The sequence below is a fragment of the Misgurnus anguillicaudatus genome, chromosome 21, assembly GCF_027580225.2.
Source record: "Misgurnus anguillicaudatus chromosome 21, ASM2758022v2, whole genome shotgun sequence".
NCBI classification, from domain to species: domain Eukaryota; kingdom Metazoa; phylum Chordata; class Actinopteri; order Cypriniformes; family Cobitidae; genus Misgurnus; species Misgurnus anguillicaudatus.
In genome coordinates, this window is record NC_073357.2 from 49268097 (window position 1) to 49280460 (window position 12364).

At 38.3% G+C, this 12364-nt stretch overlaps 1 protein-coding gene across 2 annotated transcripts in view; it reads left to right on the forward strand.

Moving 5' to 3' along the window:
* Positions 1-2578: 2578 nt before the first annotated feature.
* plcb3 (phospholipase C, beta 3 (phosphatidylinositol-specific)) overlaps positions 2579-12364 on the forward strand; it is a 64337-nt gene continuing 54551 nt past the window's right edge. Inside the window, exon 1 of one of the 2 annotated variants that reach the window (XM_073859310.1) lies at positions 2579-3085. In XM_073859310.1, the coding sequence (XP_073715411.1) occupies positions 2987-3085 (99 nt within the window). In that variant the 5' untranslated portion in view covers positions 2579-2986. The remainder of the gene's footprint in view (positions 3086-12364) is intronic. The other variant, XM_073859311.1, reaches the window with a different exon arrangement.

The following is a 12364-nucleotide window of genomic DNA, read 5'->3' on the forward strand; positions in this document are numbered from 1 at the left end:
ACAAAATATTTCACTTACATTTATGCATTTGGCAGATGCTGCTTTTATCCAAAGCGACTTACAGTGTATTCAAGCTATACATTTTATACCACAGAATATTTTGGCATTCGGTGCGTTGTACAAGGGGCACAAGGAAAAATAATTATTCAAAATAATGTGTCTGGATTTTACAGTTTAGTTAACCTGAATGTGCAGTCTGAAACTATTTTTTCTTATTTGCGTTTACACAATCAGCCATTGCACACATTTACAAATATGTAATATAATTCTTGTGTTAACTTGTACAAATATCCGACGGCCGTACTGGAGGATATACTCAAACTGGTTTAAAATCAAATCATGTCAAATCTTTATCCATTTACAGATTAGCTCATTTTACAAAAAGCAAGTAGTCTTTGTGTTTAATTTTCCCCACATTATAAGTATGTGTAAAATGAATTAATTTTTCATTCATATGGGAAAGATGAAAAGAGATTTTATTTGGTTCATTAACCTTCACAGATTACACTTTGTCATCAGATGGTTATCACATACAACCTTAAGATTAGAAATCAGGTCATTTCTTTGTGAGTCATAAGTAATCAAAAATGACAACAGTACAAGGCTAAAATGAAATCTTGATTAATATTTACATTTCACTTAGACGTCTCAGCACCTTTAATTTTCCACAAAGACCTGTGCAGACATACAGATTTTCTTCTCAAATTATTCATGAAATCTCCCTCCTTTTGATTATTGAATATCTAACATGATTTATGGCCTCCGTGAATGATCTTTAATCAAGTGAGAGCCTCAGAATAAATTCTTACCAATATAAATAAATTACATAGACTCGGAAAGTATATATATTTGGTTTTAATTACCAAAGCATTTCTTAAAGTGGACTTTTGATGCTACTGCTGCCACCTGGCTGAAGTGAAAGAAGGTGTATGGTAAACATCTGAAATAATGATTTAGCAGAAGAGTACATTTTGCAAAATAGGTCTTATATTAGTAGTATAACCACAAAAACTCAGAGAAACACATAAAGTGGAGATGCCTGCATTCTGTGTGTGGAAAAGAAAAACAAAAGCACCATTTTGATGAAAGATTATGGCTGGACCACAGCTGTGGTCATTGACAAAAAATGAAGGAATGATTGGAAAAACAACGTTAATAACGCAGCTGCTGTTATAATCATTTGAGTTAACGTGAACATTTTAGACTCTGCCAAATGCAATTGAGAACTGATTTCTGGACAATTAAACCATGATTGTTGGCACGCTAATGATGCTTTTTATTTTATACTCTAATGTTAGCCTATTAATAATAGTATATTAAATCTATCCCTTCTTCTTTGAGCTAGTTGTTACAGCTGTCTCAACATGTAATTTTTCCTTTTAATCAGTTTTCCTAGTTTATACAATGCACTAATAATCTAGTACCACTAGATGGCAACAATGGACCGTTTGACTGCAGATTAGATCTTGAGCTTGTGCTCCCTGCCTGTGGTTTTAACAAAGAAGCTTTTGAAGAGGTTTCAGAGCTTTTGGCAAACATTTCTGCTATCTAAAAGTAACGTGATCAGGCTGTGCCGCTACTGTGTCAGGGATTTCCCATTAGGTGAAGCAGAATGAGGCACAGACCAAATATCAGAGTAATGAACTGCGCAGAAAGTTCAGATGCAATCTTACAATGGCTTATTTCTAATTAATTGTGTTATGTTTAAAGTTGTGTGTGTATATGTTAACTTGTGTATGTGTGCTGAAATACAATGTGTCTTTGTGAGTGCTTGGCTTTCAGTCAAAAATAGTCTCTGATTAGAGTGACTTAGAGAGAGACCTCTCTGTTATCTCAGTTTCAGTCTCTCCAGCCCCTTACCTTCTCAACTTTCTCACTTTTCTTTAGTACATTGCAGTGGTTATTTTTCAAGCGTTTTGTTCCAGCCTAAGTAACATGCCCTCCTGAGTTCCCAAATCTCATTCATCACAGTCACAGCTGCAAGACACTTTCAGAGCACAAAATGAGAGGACATGCTGAGCTTGACTTTGACATTGAAAATGTGTGTGTGTCCCTGAAAGTAATAAAAAATGTTGTTGGCCCTGTTGAAGGGTCATTGTATTACCACCCGTGTGCTTTTCTCTTTTTTTTTTGTCCTATGAGAATTCCAGGATATTTTGATCTGGGAAGAGAACACCTGCTCAGGAATGAGTAGAAATGGGGCCAGTATTACTGGGTGCTGACAAGCTGGAACTTTCCAACATTGCGAGTAGCACAAAGACTTGCTTTAAAAAGTCTTTATCCATCTGTATCATGTACAGTATTACAAAACATTTGACCTCTTTGTCATGCTTGACAAACCCCTATAGATGACTCTTATTACTCCTAGTTTTATTATAAAAACTCCAGCATTTGTTCAGTCTGTGATCCATACATATTGTGATTGTAACATACTGTAAAATCTATTTGAAAGACATTTATGATATAAGCCTTGTCTCACCAGCAACATGTATCTCAACGAATGGAATGACAACGGAAAACATACAAACGAAAAGTATAATAAAACACTCCCTCATCTGTTTTTTTCTTCACTTCCTTATTCCCTCCTTCTTTCTCTCTCTCTCTCCTACCCTGTCCTTCTCGCTCTCCCTCTCTCCCATTTATTTCGGAGAAAACATGAAGGAAAAGAGGAGGGAATTCCAGCGGGGACCAAAGTCAACTGGAAGTTTCTCATGAGCTGAAATCTCATCCTTACCAAGCGGATGGAAGAACAGGAAGGAAAATATCAATTCAAGTCCACGATAAGGGCTTAAATGAATAAACAATCGGCAAACTCATAAACTGCGCTCGTGAATGCGTTGACAGTCGGGCTCGCGTGCGCTGAGCCAGCCGGGACTCGAGGCTGCTTTGGGTCCGGTTCGGACCGTCTCATTAAGGGATCCGGCCACTGAAGGTCAGAGACTTCAAACCGAGAGCAGAGGCGTCGCCACCCGTCGATTCAGCAAGCATGGCCGGGGCAAAACCGGGAGTGCACGCGTTACAGCTCAAACCGGTGTCCGTCCATGAGATGCTTAAAGAGGGGAGCAAGTTTATCAAATGGGACGAGGTAAGAAGATCGCGTGCGGAGAGCGCGTTTCAGATTTTATTTGGCGTGGTTGTCGGCTTGTGTTACATGCTGAAGTAATTAAGAGGCTAACATCTGACACCCCGACAGATCATGAGTTAATAAACACTTTCAGTAGAGCAGAGTTCTTGAAAGAGAATGAAATTTGGAAAAGTGCACACTTTTGTGTTTCATTCACGACTTCTTTAGTTGTCTCCATATTTAAACATGAAAACTAAACATAGTTTGAAAAGTTAAGTAAATATCATGTTAACCGACGAACTTTTAACTTGTTTGCGCGCTTTATACTGGAAACGCGAACTTTGCTTTCAAGATATTACGCAAAATGTGAGCGCGCAAAACGCGCAACGCTTGTTCCTTACGTAGGGGCGTTTAATGCCAACACAAGTACATATGTTTACTAAAAATCACCATCTCGTGTGAATTCTTCCGCGTAGTTGCTCTCCTGGCAACAAGGGCCTGTGTACGGATCGTGTTTCAAATCTCGCATTGGACAGCCTTTACAGTTGTTGTAATCATGTCGGATTAGGGGAGAGAAAATCTTCACCTCTTTTTCATTATTTGCTTAAGTTGTTCCCCACTGCTCCTAACTAGAAATTAAAGAGCCAACACCACACGATAAGAGCATGATGGAATAGCCTAAGGGAAAGTTGGCCTGTTAGACCTGATACACGCCATGTCTTTACCCATTAATAATTAACCAAAGTATGCTATAAATTGGTTTGTCGTTGGGTCTACATTGACATCCTGATGTACAGGTTTAGCTATAGGGCCAAATGTCCTCACTAACATAATAAAATGACAACCAACTTGGAGTTTACTGGTTGTCCTTAACGTATTTAAAGGTGTATAAAACAGCCAAATCATGTGTTTCCTTAAAATTAATGCTGTGCACATTACATATAATTTCCTTACATCAAAATTATTAACCTATCAATATTTGAGAACCAGACTGACTGTTGTTTAGAAAACACTTTGTTGGTCCACTGACAATGAAGGTATACGTCCTTAAAGGCATTGATAAATAAATAAATAGCTGTATTTAACTTTAATGGGGTTTAAAGGTCTACAGTTAATGAAATGGTGGTTTATCGGCCGCAATCAGTTTAAGTTATGTAAAAGAGCAAAGCTGTCTTGTCCCTTTGTACCTTTGAGATGAAAAGTGCACGGTGCTTGTGATGTCATGGCGCATTCTGAAAGGTCTTTAAATAACATTCACTGAGGTAGATAAAAGCATTCAAGCTGTGCAAGCAGTCTCACAATACATATAATTACGTCATGTTAAGGATTGGCCGTGAGCTAACTTTGTGACATTGTAGCTATCCTGTTCTGTAAAATAATAACAGTTTGTCACTCTTGTGCCTTGCATGGCTTAATGTCCAACTATGTGGCTGTGTCCCTGATGGCGTGCATTGAGGTTATGGAACGACAAAAGGCTTAGTTTTGACATCCACCCGGAGCTGAATGCCAGACATCAATAGAAAAGGTCGATTGACCTACTCTCTCTTCATCTCTCATCTTTACCCCCCCTCCCCATTTATGTACTGATAACCTGTGCTCTCTAAACAATGCTGAAGTAAAACAATTGTGGCTGCTGATGTGTTGAACGATCCATAACGCATTAACCAATTCTCAACATAAACATGTGTGTGCTATGTCTGTAAAAATGTAATACATCCAAGAAGCTCATTCCCAAAACACCACTTAGATCCTGATTCATTTTGGACTGCAGCGAAACTTAATCAAAACCTCCATCAAGACCATGTTAACATTGGTTGACTAAATACCGCAGCTAAACACCACTGTCATTTCCTTTTCCGATTGCTTAATATCATTCTGTACGGGGTCTGGTTATTTGCCAGACTGCAATAGCTTATTGTTTAATGTACTCTCAGTTGATACAAAACAACATGTTTGCAGTTGCAAATATTATTTCAAATAGCTAACTCAAGCTGTTATGGTGTGTGCATACCACAAGTGAATGTTATTATTTGTGGGAGTAGATTACATGCAAAGTCAATGTAAAGACGCAAATTAACATGAGTTTGCATCAAGTTACGCGAACAATGCGAATTTGCCGGTACTTGCTCATGCAGCCACAAATATTACTTCAAATAGCTAACGCAAACTTTTATGGTGTGTGCATACCACAAGCGAATGTTCTTATTTGTTGGAGTAGATTACATGCGAAGTCAATGTTTGGGTGATTCTCACGAAAACTTGGTTTTAAACATGTCAAGCATGAAAATGTAAAAATTGCTTAAATTTACTTTTTTTCCCACCAGACATTGAAAAACAAAGTCTGGAGTAAATGGGAACATTAATTTAAAAACTTTTACTTATCATTTAACACTTTTTGTAACATAATTTAAAAAATTAGCCCTAAAAAATCTCATTACCGCAACAATCAGAAAACATCAACACTGACATATTTTCAAAATGACATGACAAACCTGAAAGAACATAATTTGGAGATTCTGCACATGCATTTAAAATCAAAGTAGTATGCTTCTATTAATTAAATTAACATTTAATAAGCATCTGTTTCGGTAATGATAATCAAAATGTCGTGTAAGCATTCTGACAAGACAATATTTCAAATTAACTGTAAAAAAAATGATCTTACCTGGTAGCCATCTTGAAGTAACTGGTCCATGTGCTTGGTCACTCAAAATCAAACTTTATTAAAATTCTGTATGTGTGCTTAAACTGTTCTCACAAAGTGTTGCGGAGGATGAGAACATCAGGCATGGACACATAAGTTTCCTAATTTTTCTTCATTATTATTATTATACATGAATATTCAGTAAATATTTTTTCTGTCATCTAAAGTAGTCTAGCAAAACATCCATTTATTTTTTTTCTTAATATTTTTGTGTTAATTTGATTAAATTACAACATAATGCATGTTCAAACACAGCCGAACACATTGCGGTAATAAGAATTTCAGCAGAAAAGGAGATAAAATGTACAATTATAAATTCTTATGTTGAAATCACACATTGTGCAAGGTAGAACACAGTATTGTGTTAATTCTGATGCTTTTTAATGTTACTATATTACACATTTTAAAGCTAAAATCATTAGTGCCGTGGTGTTTCAATGGTTTCGTGAGAATCACCCGTATAGACGGAAATTAACATGAGTTTGCATCACTCCGGGTACTCCGGTTTCCTCCCACAGGCCAAAAACATGCAAGTTAGGCAAATTGGAGATACCAAATTGTCCTTCCCCCAACCTGGGTATGGATCAACTTGTCTGAATAAAACTTGAGTATGGATTAACTGTTTCTCACCATGAATATAGTCGAAGATGCTGGAATGATGTTAAGAAATAAAGGAAGAAGTTGTTATGTGAACAATGCAAATTTGCCGATACTTGAATCTTCAAGCAGTCGCAAATATTACTTCAAATAGCTAACGCTAATTCTTATGGTGTGTGTGTATACCACAAGCGTATGTAATTATTTGCAGGCATAGATTACATGCATTATCAATGCACAGACGCAAATCGACATGAATTGGCATCATGCCACGTGAAAAATGCGAATTGGCTGATACTCGCGTCTTCGTGGAGTCGCAAATATTACTTCAAATAGCTAACGCAAATTGTTATGGTGTGTGCATACCACCAGGAAATTTATTTATTTATTTGCAGGAGTATATTACATGTAAAGTCAATGCACAGACGCCAATCGAAATGAATTTGCATCGAGCGTCATGAACAATGCGAATTTGCCGATACTCGCATTTTCATGCAGCCGCAAATATTACTTTAAATGGCCAACGCAACCCGTTATGATGTGTGCATACCAAACCTAATTTATTTACTTGCGGGAGTAGATTACATGCATCGTCAATGTAAAAAAGCAAATAGACATGAATTTGCATCGAGTTACGTGAACAATGCGAATTTGCAGATAATCGCATCTTTATGCAGTTGCAAATATTACTTCAAATAAATAGCTAATGCAAACTATTATGGTGTGTGCATAACACAAGCAAATTTATTTATTTGCGGGAGTAGATTACATGCATTGTCAATGTAAAGAAGCAAATAGACATGAATTTGCGTCGAATTACGTGAACGATGCAAATTTGCAGATACCTGCATCTTCATGCAGTCGCAAATATTACTTCAAATAAATTGCTAACGCAAACTTTTATGGTGTGTAAATATCACAAGCAAATTAAAATATTTGCGGGAGTAGATACATACATTGTTAATGTAAAGAAACAAATAGACATGAATTTGCGTCAAGTGACGTAAACAGTGCGAATTTGCCGATACTCGCATCTTTATGCAGCCGCAAATATTACTTTAAATAGCTAACGCAAACAATTATGATGTGTGCATACCCTACCTAATTTAATTATTTGCGGGAGTAGATTACATGCATTGTCGATGTAAAGAAGCAAATCGACATGAATTTGCGTCGAGCGACGCAAACAATGCAAATTGGCCGATATTCGCATCTTCTTCGAATCCACTCGAGTGTCAAATTTGCATGACGCGTTTTCACGCAGGCCAATTCCCGAAGAGCTTATTGACATGTCCGGTCTGACATGTCTGCTTATTTCGGAAAATGGAGCAAAGCATTGATTTTATTTGTGCATGTGACACAAAAAAAAGTAATCTAGACCAGTGCACTATTGGTGGGCACATGCAATTAGTTTGTTTTTGTTGCTTACATCTTCAACACAATAAAGCATTGCAATAGTTATCACTTTGCATATTCTGGAGTGAAATTGACACCTGATTTACCCTGGTATTAAATAAAGTCACTCCTAAAACTTTTCCACGTGTCCTCTCAAGTAATATCTTCAAATATGGATCATTGGCTCCCCTGAGCACATCAGCTAGCTTTGCAAATTTATCCTTCAAGTTCCATTTGATGAGGGTCGTGGTTATGGGAATCATTCGGAGCCATGGGGAGGTAAACGTACACCCAATACGCAATACAATAATAGATATTCTGCACACAGGTGAGAGCGAAAATAAGTTGCTGTCTCTCGTGCATAATCATCGTTAAGCATTGAACCAGAATATTAATGTTGTTCTTTAAACCCAGTAAGGACGTTTGGAATGAACATGCCCGCTGTCTAAACAAACCGATTTGGGAGAGGATTCACAGTGACTAAAATATTCCTTTCTCTGAGTGAATACAAAAGGAAGTGTTTAGGCTTGTGATTTAGCGTGTGAACTATATGAAACTGTAGCAAGGAAAGCACAAGGTGATGGGGTTTAAGAAGGAAACTGGCTGGTGGAGGAGTCTCATTCTGAGAGAGAATGAAGGGAAGGGCAACTGTGCGTGAGCGGAGGGAGGTTTCACACGCAGAGGCCAAACAAGGAGATAGCACATGGAGAAAAGTACTAAGAAGTGACGCCAGGGACTCTGAGGCATAGAGAAATGAGGGACTATGTTGGCAGGGAAGAGAAATTCACAGGAAACCCAAAAAGACAGAAACACTGATGAACTAGAAGAGTCGACTTGTTTTTCTGACAGCCTACGTGCTGTCTCCACTTCACTTTTGTCTTCCCTCTGCTTTCCCTTTTTTCAAATTTTTTATGCTCCGATTACCAGATTTGAAATTTGTGTGTCTAGATTTTTCATATGGTAACGTGTACCTGTATTATTATTATTTTGACTATAATAAGTCTTACATAAATAGTGTTTTGATTTTGTTTACCTTAAGAGACTTTATTTGACTTAGATGAAGGAGGGAGGTTTGCATGTTTGGTCATGTCTGGCGTGCATATGTACACAAGAGTACGGCACTGCCTAACCGTCTGTGTTTGTGTACAGAGACTCAAGTGCTTTTCAATTCTGCTGAAATCTGAGAGCATAGATTTTGCCAGGGCTTGTTTGTGATACCTGTCAAGGTTTTTGTCAAGCGTATAGAGAAGTGGGTGAAAAAAACCCCTTACAATGAGAGACCTGTGCCAATTCTACGTACTGTAGGCCTATCAGAAGATTTCCACAGAATACTGTAGCACATCAAATGCATAACCATGTCCTAAAACTTGTCTGAACACCTCAGCGATTGGCACGTTTCTCACTTTCTCCTGTTGTGAATGTTGTTGTTCCCTTAAAGGCAAACTTGTGTTCATCTTATTCTTTATTCCTTTCATTTCTATTCAGTGTTTGTCATACACACAACAGCAGAAGACACGTGCATGTAGAACTGAACCGGCCTCATCTTATAATTTATCAATTTAGTTTAATACCAAAAACAATTTAAGGATTTGGGGAGATGCGTGGCAATGAAGGACAAATACAAGAAGGTTTAGTATCCGCAAACGTTTTACTTGTATTTGCAGATTAGGGAAGGGCTTATCTGTGACATTTCCTAGAAAAGTTTATGTGGGAAACAGTCATTCAGGTGTCGCTCCGCAGAGTTTGTTGACTCTTGCCACACTGCTAATGGAGTCTCGCCTCACTGAGAAACAAGCCCCAGCACACGTCAGTAAGGACAGGACAGAGGAGAACATAAGAGACAGAGATGTTAGCGGCCACTTCAGCAGTACGATCGCTGATAACCCACAGTTCACATATGGGTGTGTTTGACCTCTGCTCACTCCCTCCAGGCCTTCCTCTCCTTGGGCTTTGCCCTCTTGTTCAGGAAGGCGACCTTTGTGCATGTGAGTCATTTGGTCTCGTTGTAAAGGTTGCTGTAAATCAGTCTTGCATCAGTGGGGCATCTCTCTTCCCCTTTTGTTCTGTACTGTCTGTCATCATATTTCCATTCTTCTTGTTTCATCTTTCTTGCTTTCCTGCCTTCAATAAATAATTTGAAATGATCCAACATGGTTGAGAAATTAAGTCATAATGTTTCCTGTAGCTTCTCAATTGATATGAAATCATAAAAGTATAATAATCTTCATAAAATAATTAGTTTCTGTTTAAAATGATGTTTATGTTTAATGAGTCTGTTTAGTTTTAGCCGGAATATGGCACTTGGGTGCGGTTTCCCGGACAGGGTTTAGATTAATCCAGGACTAGGCCTTAGTTATTTTAGGACTTATAGACTAGAATAAGCCCTGTTCGGGAAACCACCCCGTAGTGTTTACAGATGGGCCCTATGGCCCCGGGCCACTATGAGAGAATTTCAAGTCAGTTGATGGAATCGGGGTTGCCAGATCAGCATGACAAAACCAGCCTAATGGCAAATAAAATCAAATTAGCGAATAGCAAATACCAAAACTCAAAATATACCATACCTGAAATACTTTTATCACTGTTATGCATTACACAGTTTTTTTCTCTCCCTCTCCCTGTGTGTGTGTATAATGTGTATGTGTATGTATTATATTAATACCACAGGAAAACAGCAGACTTGGCAACCCTTGATGGAATTGTCATTTGCCCTGTAGGGCTAGGTCTCTGGTGTCACTTCATCTTAAATTTAACTTTGCTAAATTTTGTTACATGTTTTGCCAAAACTTTTGTCACTAAAGCCCTTTTCACACAGATATTCTGGAAAATACACTTAAAATGCATCCTGGATTTTTCCGGGATTGTTTGATTTTTTTTTTTTCATTCACACTCCCAATGATTTGCCGGCATCTGCAAGGTCCCGAAAAGACACGTGACCTGTAAAGTCCTGCACTATCTTCTACGTAGCGTCTGAAGTTTGCATATTAATTATTATTTCTCTCTCCAGAAACCAGTCGCGTGCATTTTTGTTTATGATAATGCTGAGTTTACACCAAACGCGTTTTGGGCGTCAAAATCGCGCCTACCGCGCCTAGTTTGCCGCTTGAACACTTTGAATGCAAATAAGAACTAAGAAATTAAATAAGAACTTGTGTCGTATAGCTCCGGGTGGATTGAGTGACTCCGGGCGGGGCTGCCACCACAGCAGCAGGCAGGCTCCTGATTGGTTAACGCGGTGCGAAATTCTGCCAAAGTTCAAATTTTTCAACTCGGGCGTCAGCGTCAAATTTGCGTGAACTGCAAAAAGCACCATTCGCGCGTACCGCGCACAACGCTCAATTCGTGCCTTTTGCGTGCGAATGAGGTGGAAACGCATCTTCCGCGCCGAACGCCTCTTCCGCGCCACGGGACCTCCTGACGTGCATCAACGCGTCTGCACATTGAAATCACTTGCGCTTTACGCCTCTACCGCGGTTGGTGTAAACGCAGCATTAGACTATAAAGGAGTGCGTTACGCGCCAATCATATGCTGGCGAATTATCACAGCGTCAGAGTGGATATTTGACGAGCTCCCTGATCTCTGCTTTAATAGACCCTTTTACTGTTTGTACACGATGACGTGGAACTGGAAGCGTATGCACGCGCTTTTAGGCAACGGAAGTATGGCAAGAATCAGCAGTGAAGCAACACAGACAGAGAAAGTTATTTTAAAAAGTTAACTTTATCAATCTTTTCAGCACAGCTACAGATCTGTGTAATATAGTGGGGTGGATAGAAGACGTTAGCAGATGGCCAAAAATAAAGTTGCCAGATACATATATACGTATATTAGTATATTATATTAGTGCAACCAAAAGCAGCAGCCAGATGTTTTGATGCTGGGAAACCGTTTTAATAAACTTTCTGAGTTGCTAACACGTTAGAACCATATATGTTGTCTATATGCGCGCTCAGTCTATATGATCACGTGAGCTGTAAAAGGGTCTATACAGTTTTCATTGTTAATATGCATTTAAAACCCCTGTTTTGAGGAGCTGAACGATATATGTTGTTGGATTGACGCGCGGTAGTTTTTGTTTATTATAAGCTCAAATAAATATTATTTAATGCTGCTGAATGATCTCCGTTTCAGCGCAGTAAGTGAAGAGATAACTAACCTGATATCTGCGTCAGTCCAGTTTGCTGACTTTTCTCGACGTGAATGTTGTAAATCCCTCATTTTAAAGAGTTGAACCAACTTTATGTTGCCATGGCACGCGCATCATTGTTTATGCGTCTCATTTATCATTTCCTGATAACTGCTTTAATCTAGTTTGCGACATTTCTCGTCGTGAATTTTGATATGCATGTAAATTTCTCGTTTTAAACAGCTGAACCATAACTGAACCATCCCAGCAGTAAAATGGTTATTATTACTATTTTAAAATGTGCTAAAATGATACCACATTTCAAAAATGTATTAATGAATGATTATTCAAATTTTCCCAAACAGAAAATAACACCCTTTTTACCTTTTCTGCATTCCTAGACTTTGAGGTGTTAAAGGGTGTCTAGTTTGTGTTGTTTGTATGTATGAGTAGTATTATGTAATGGCTGTAAAAGCA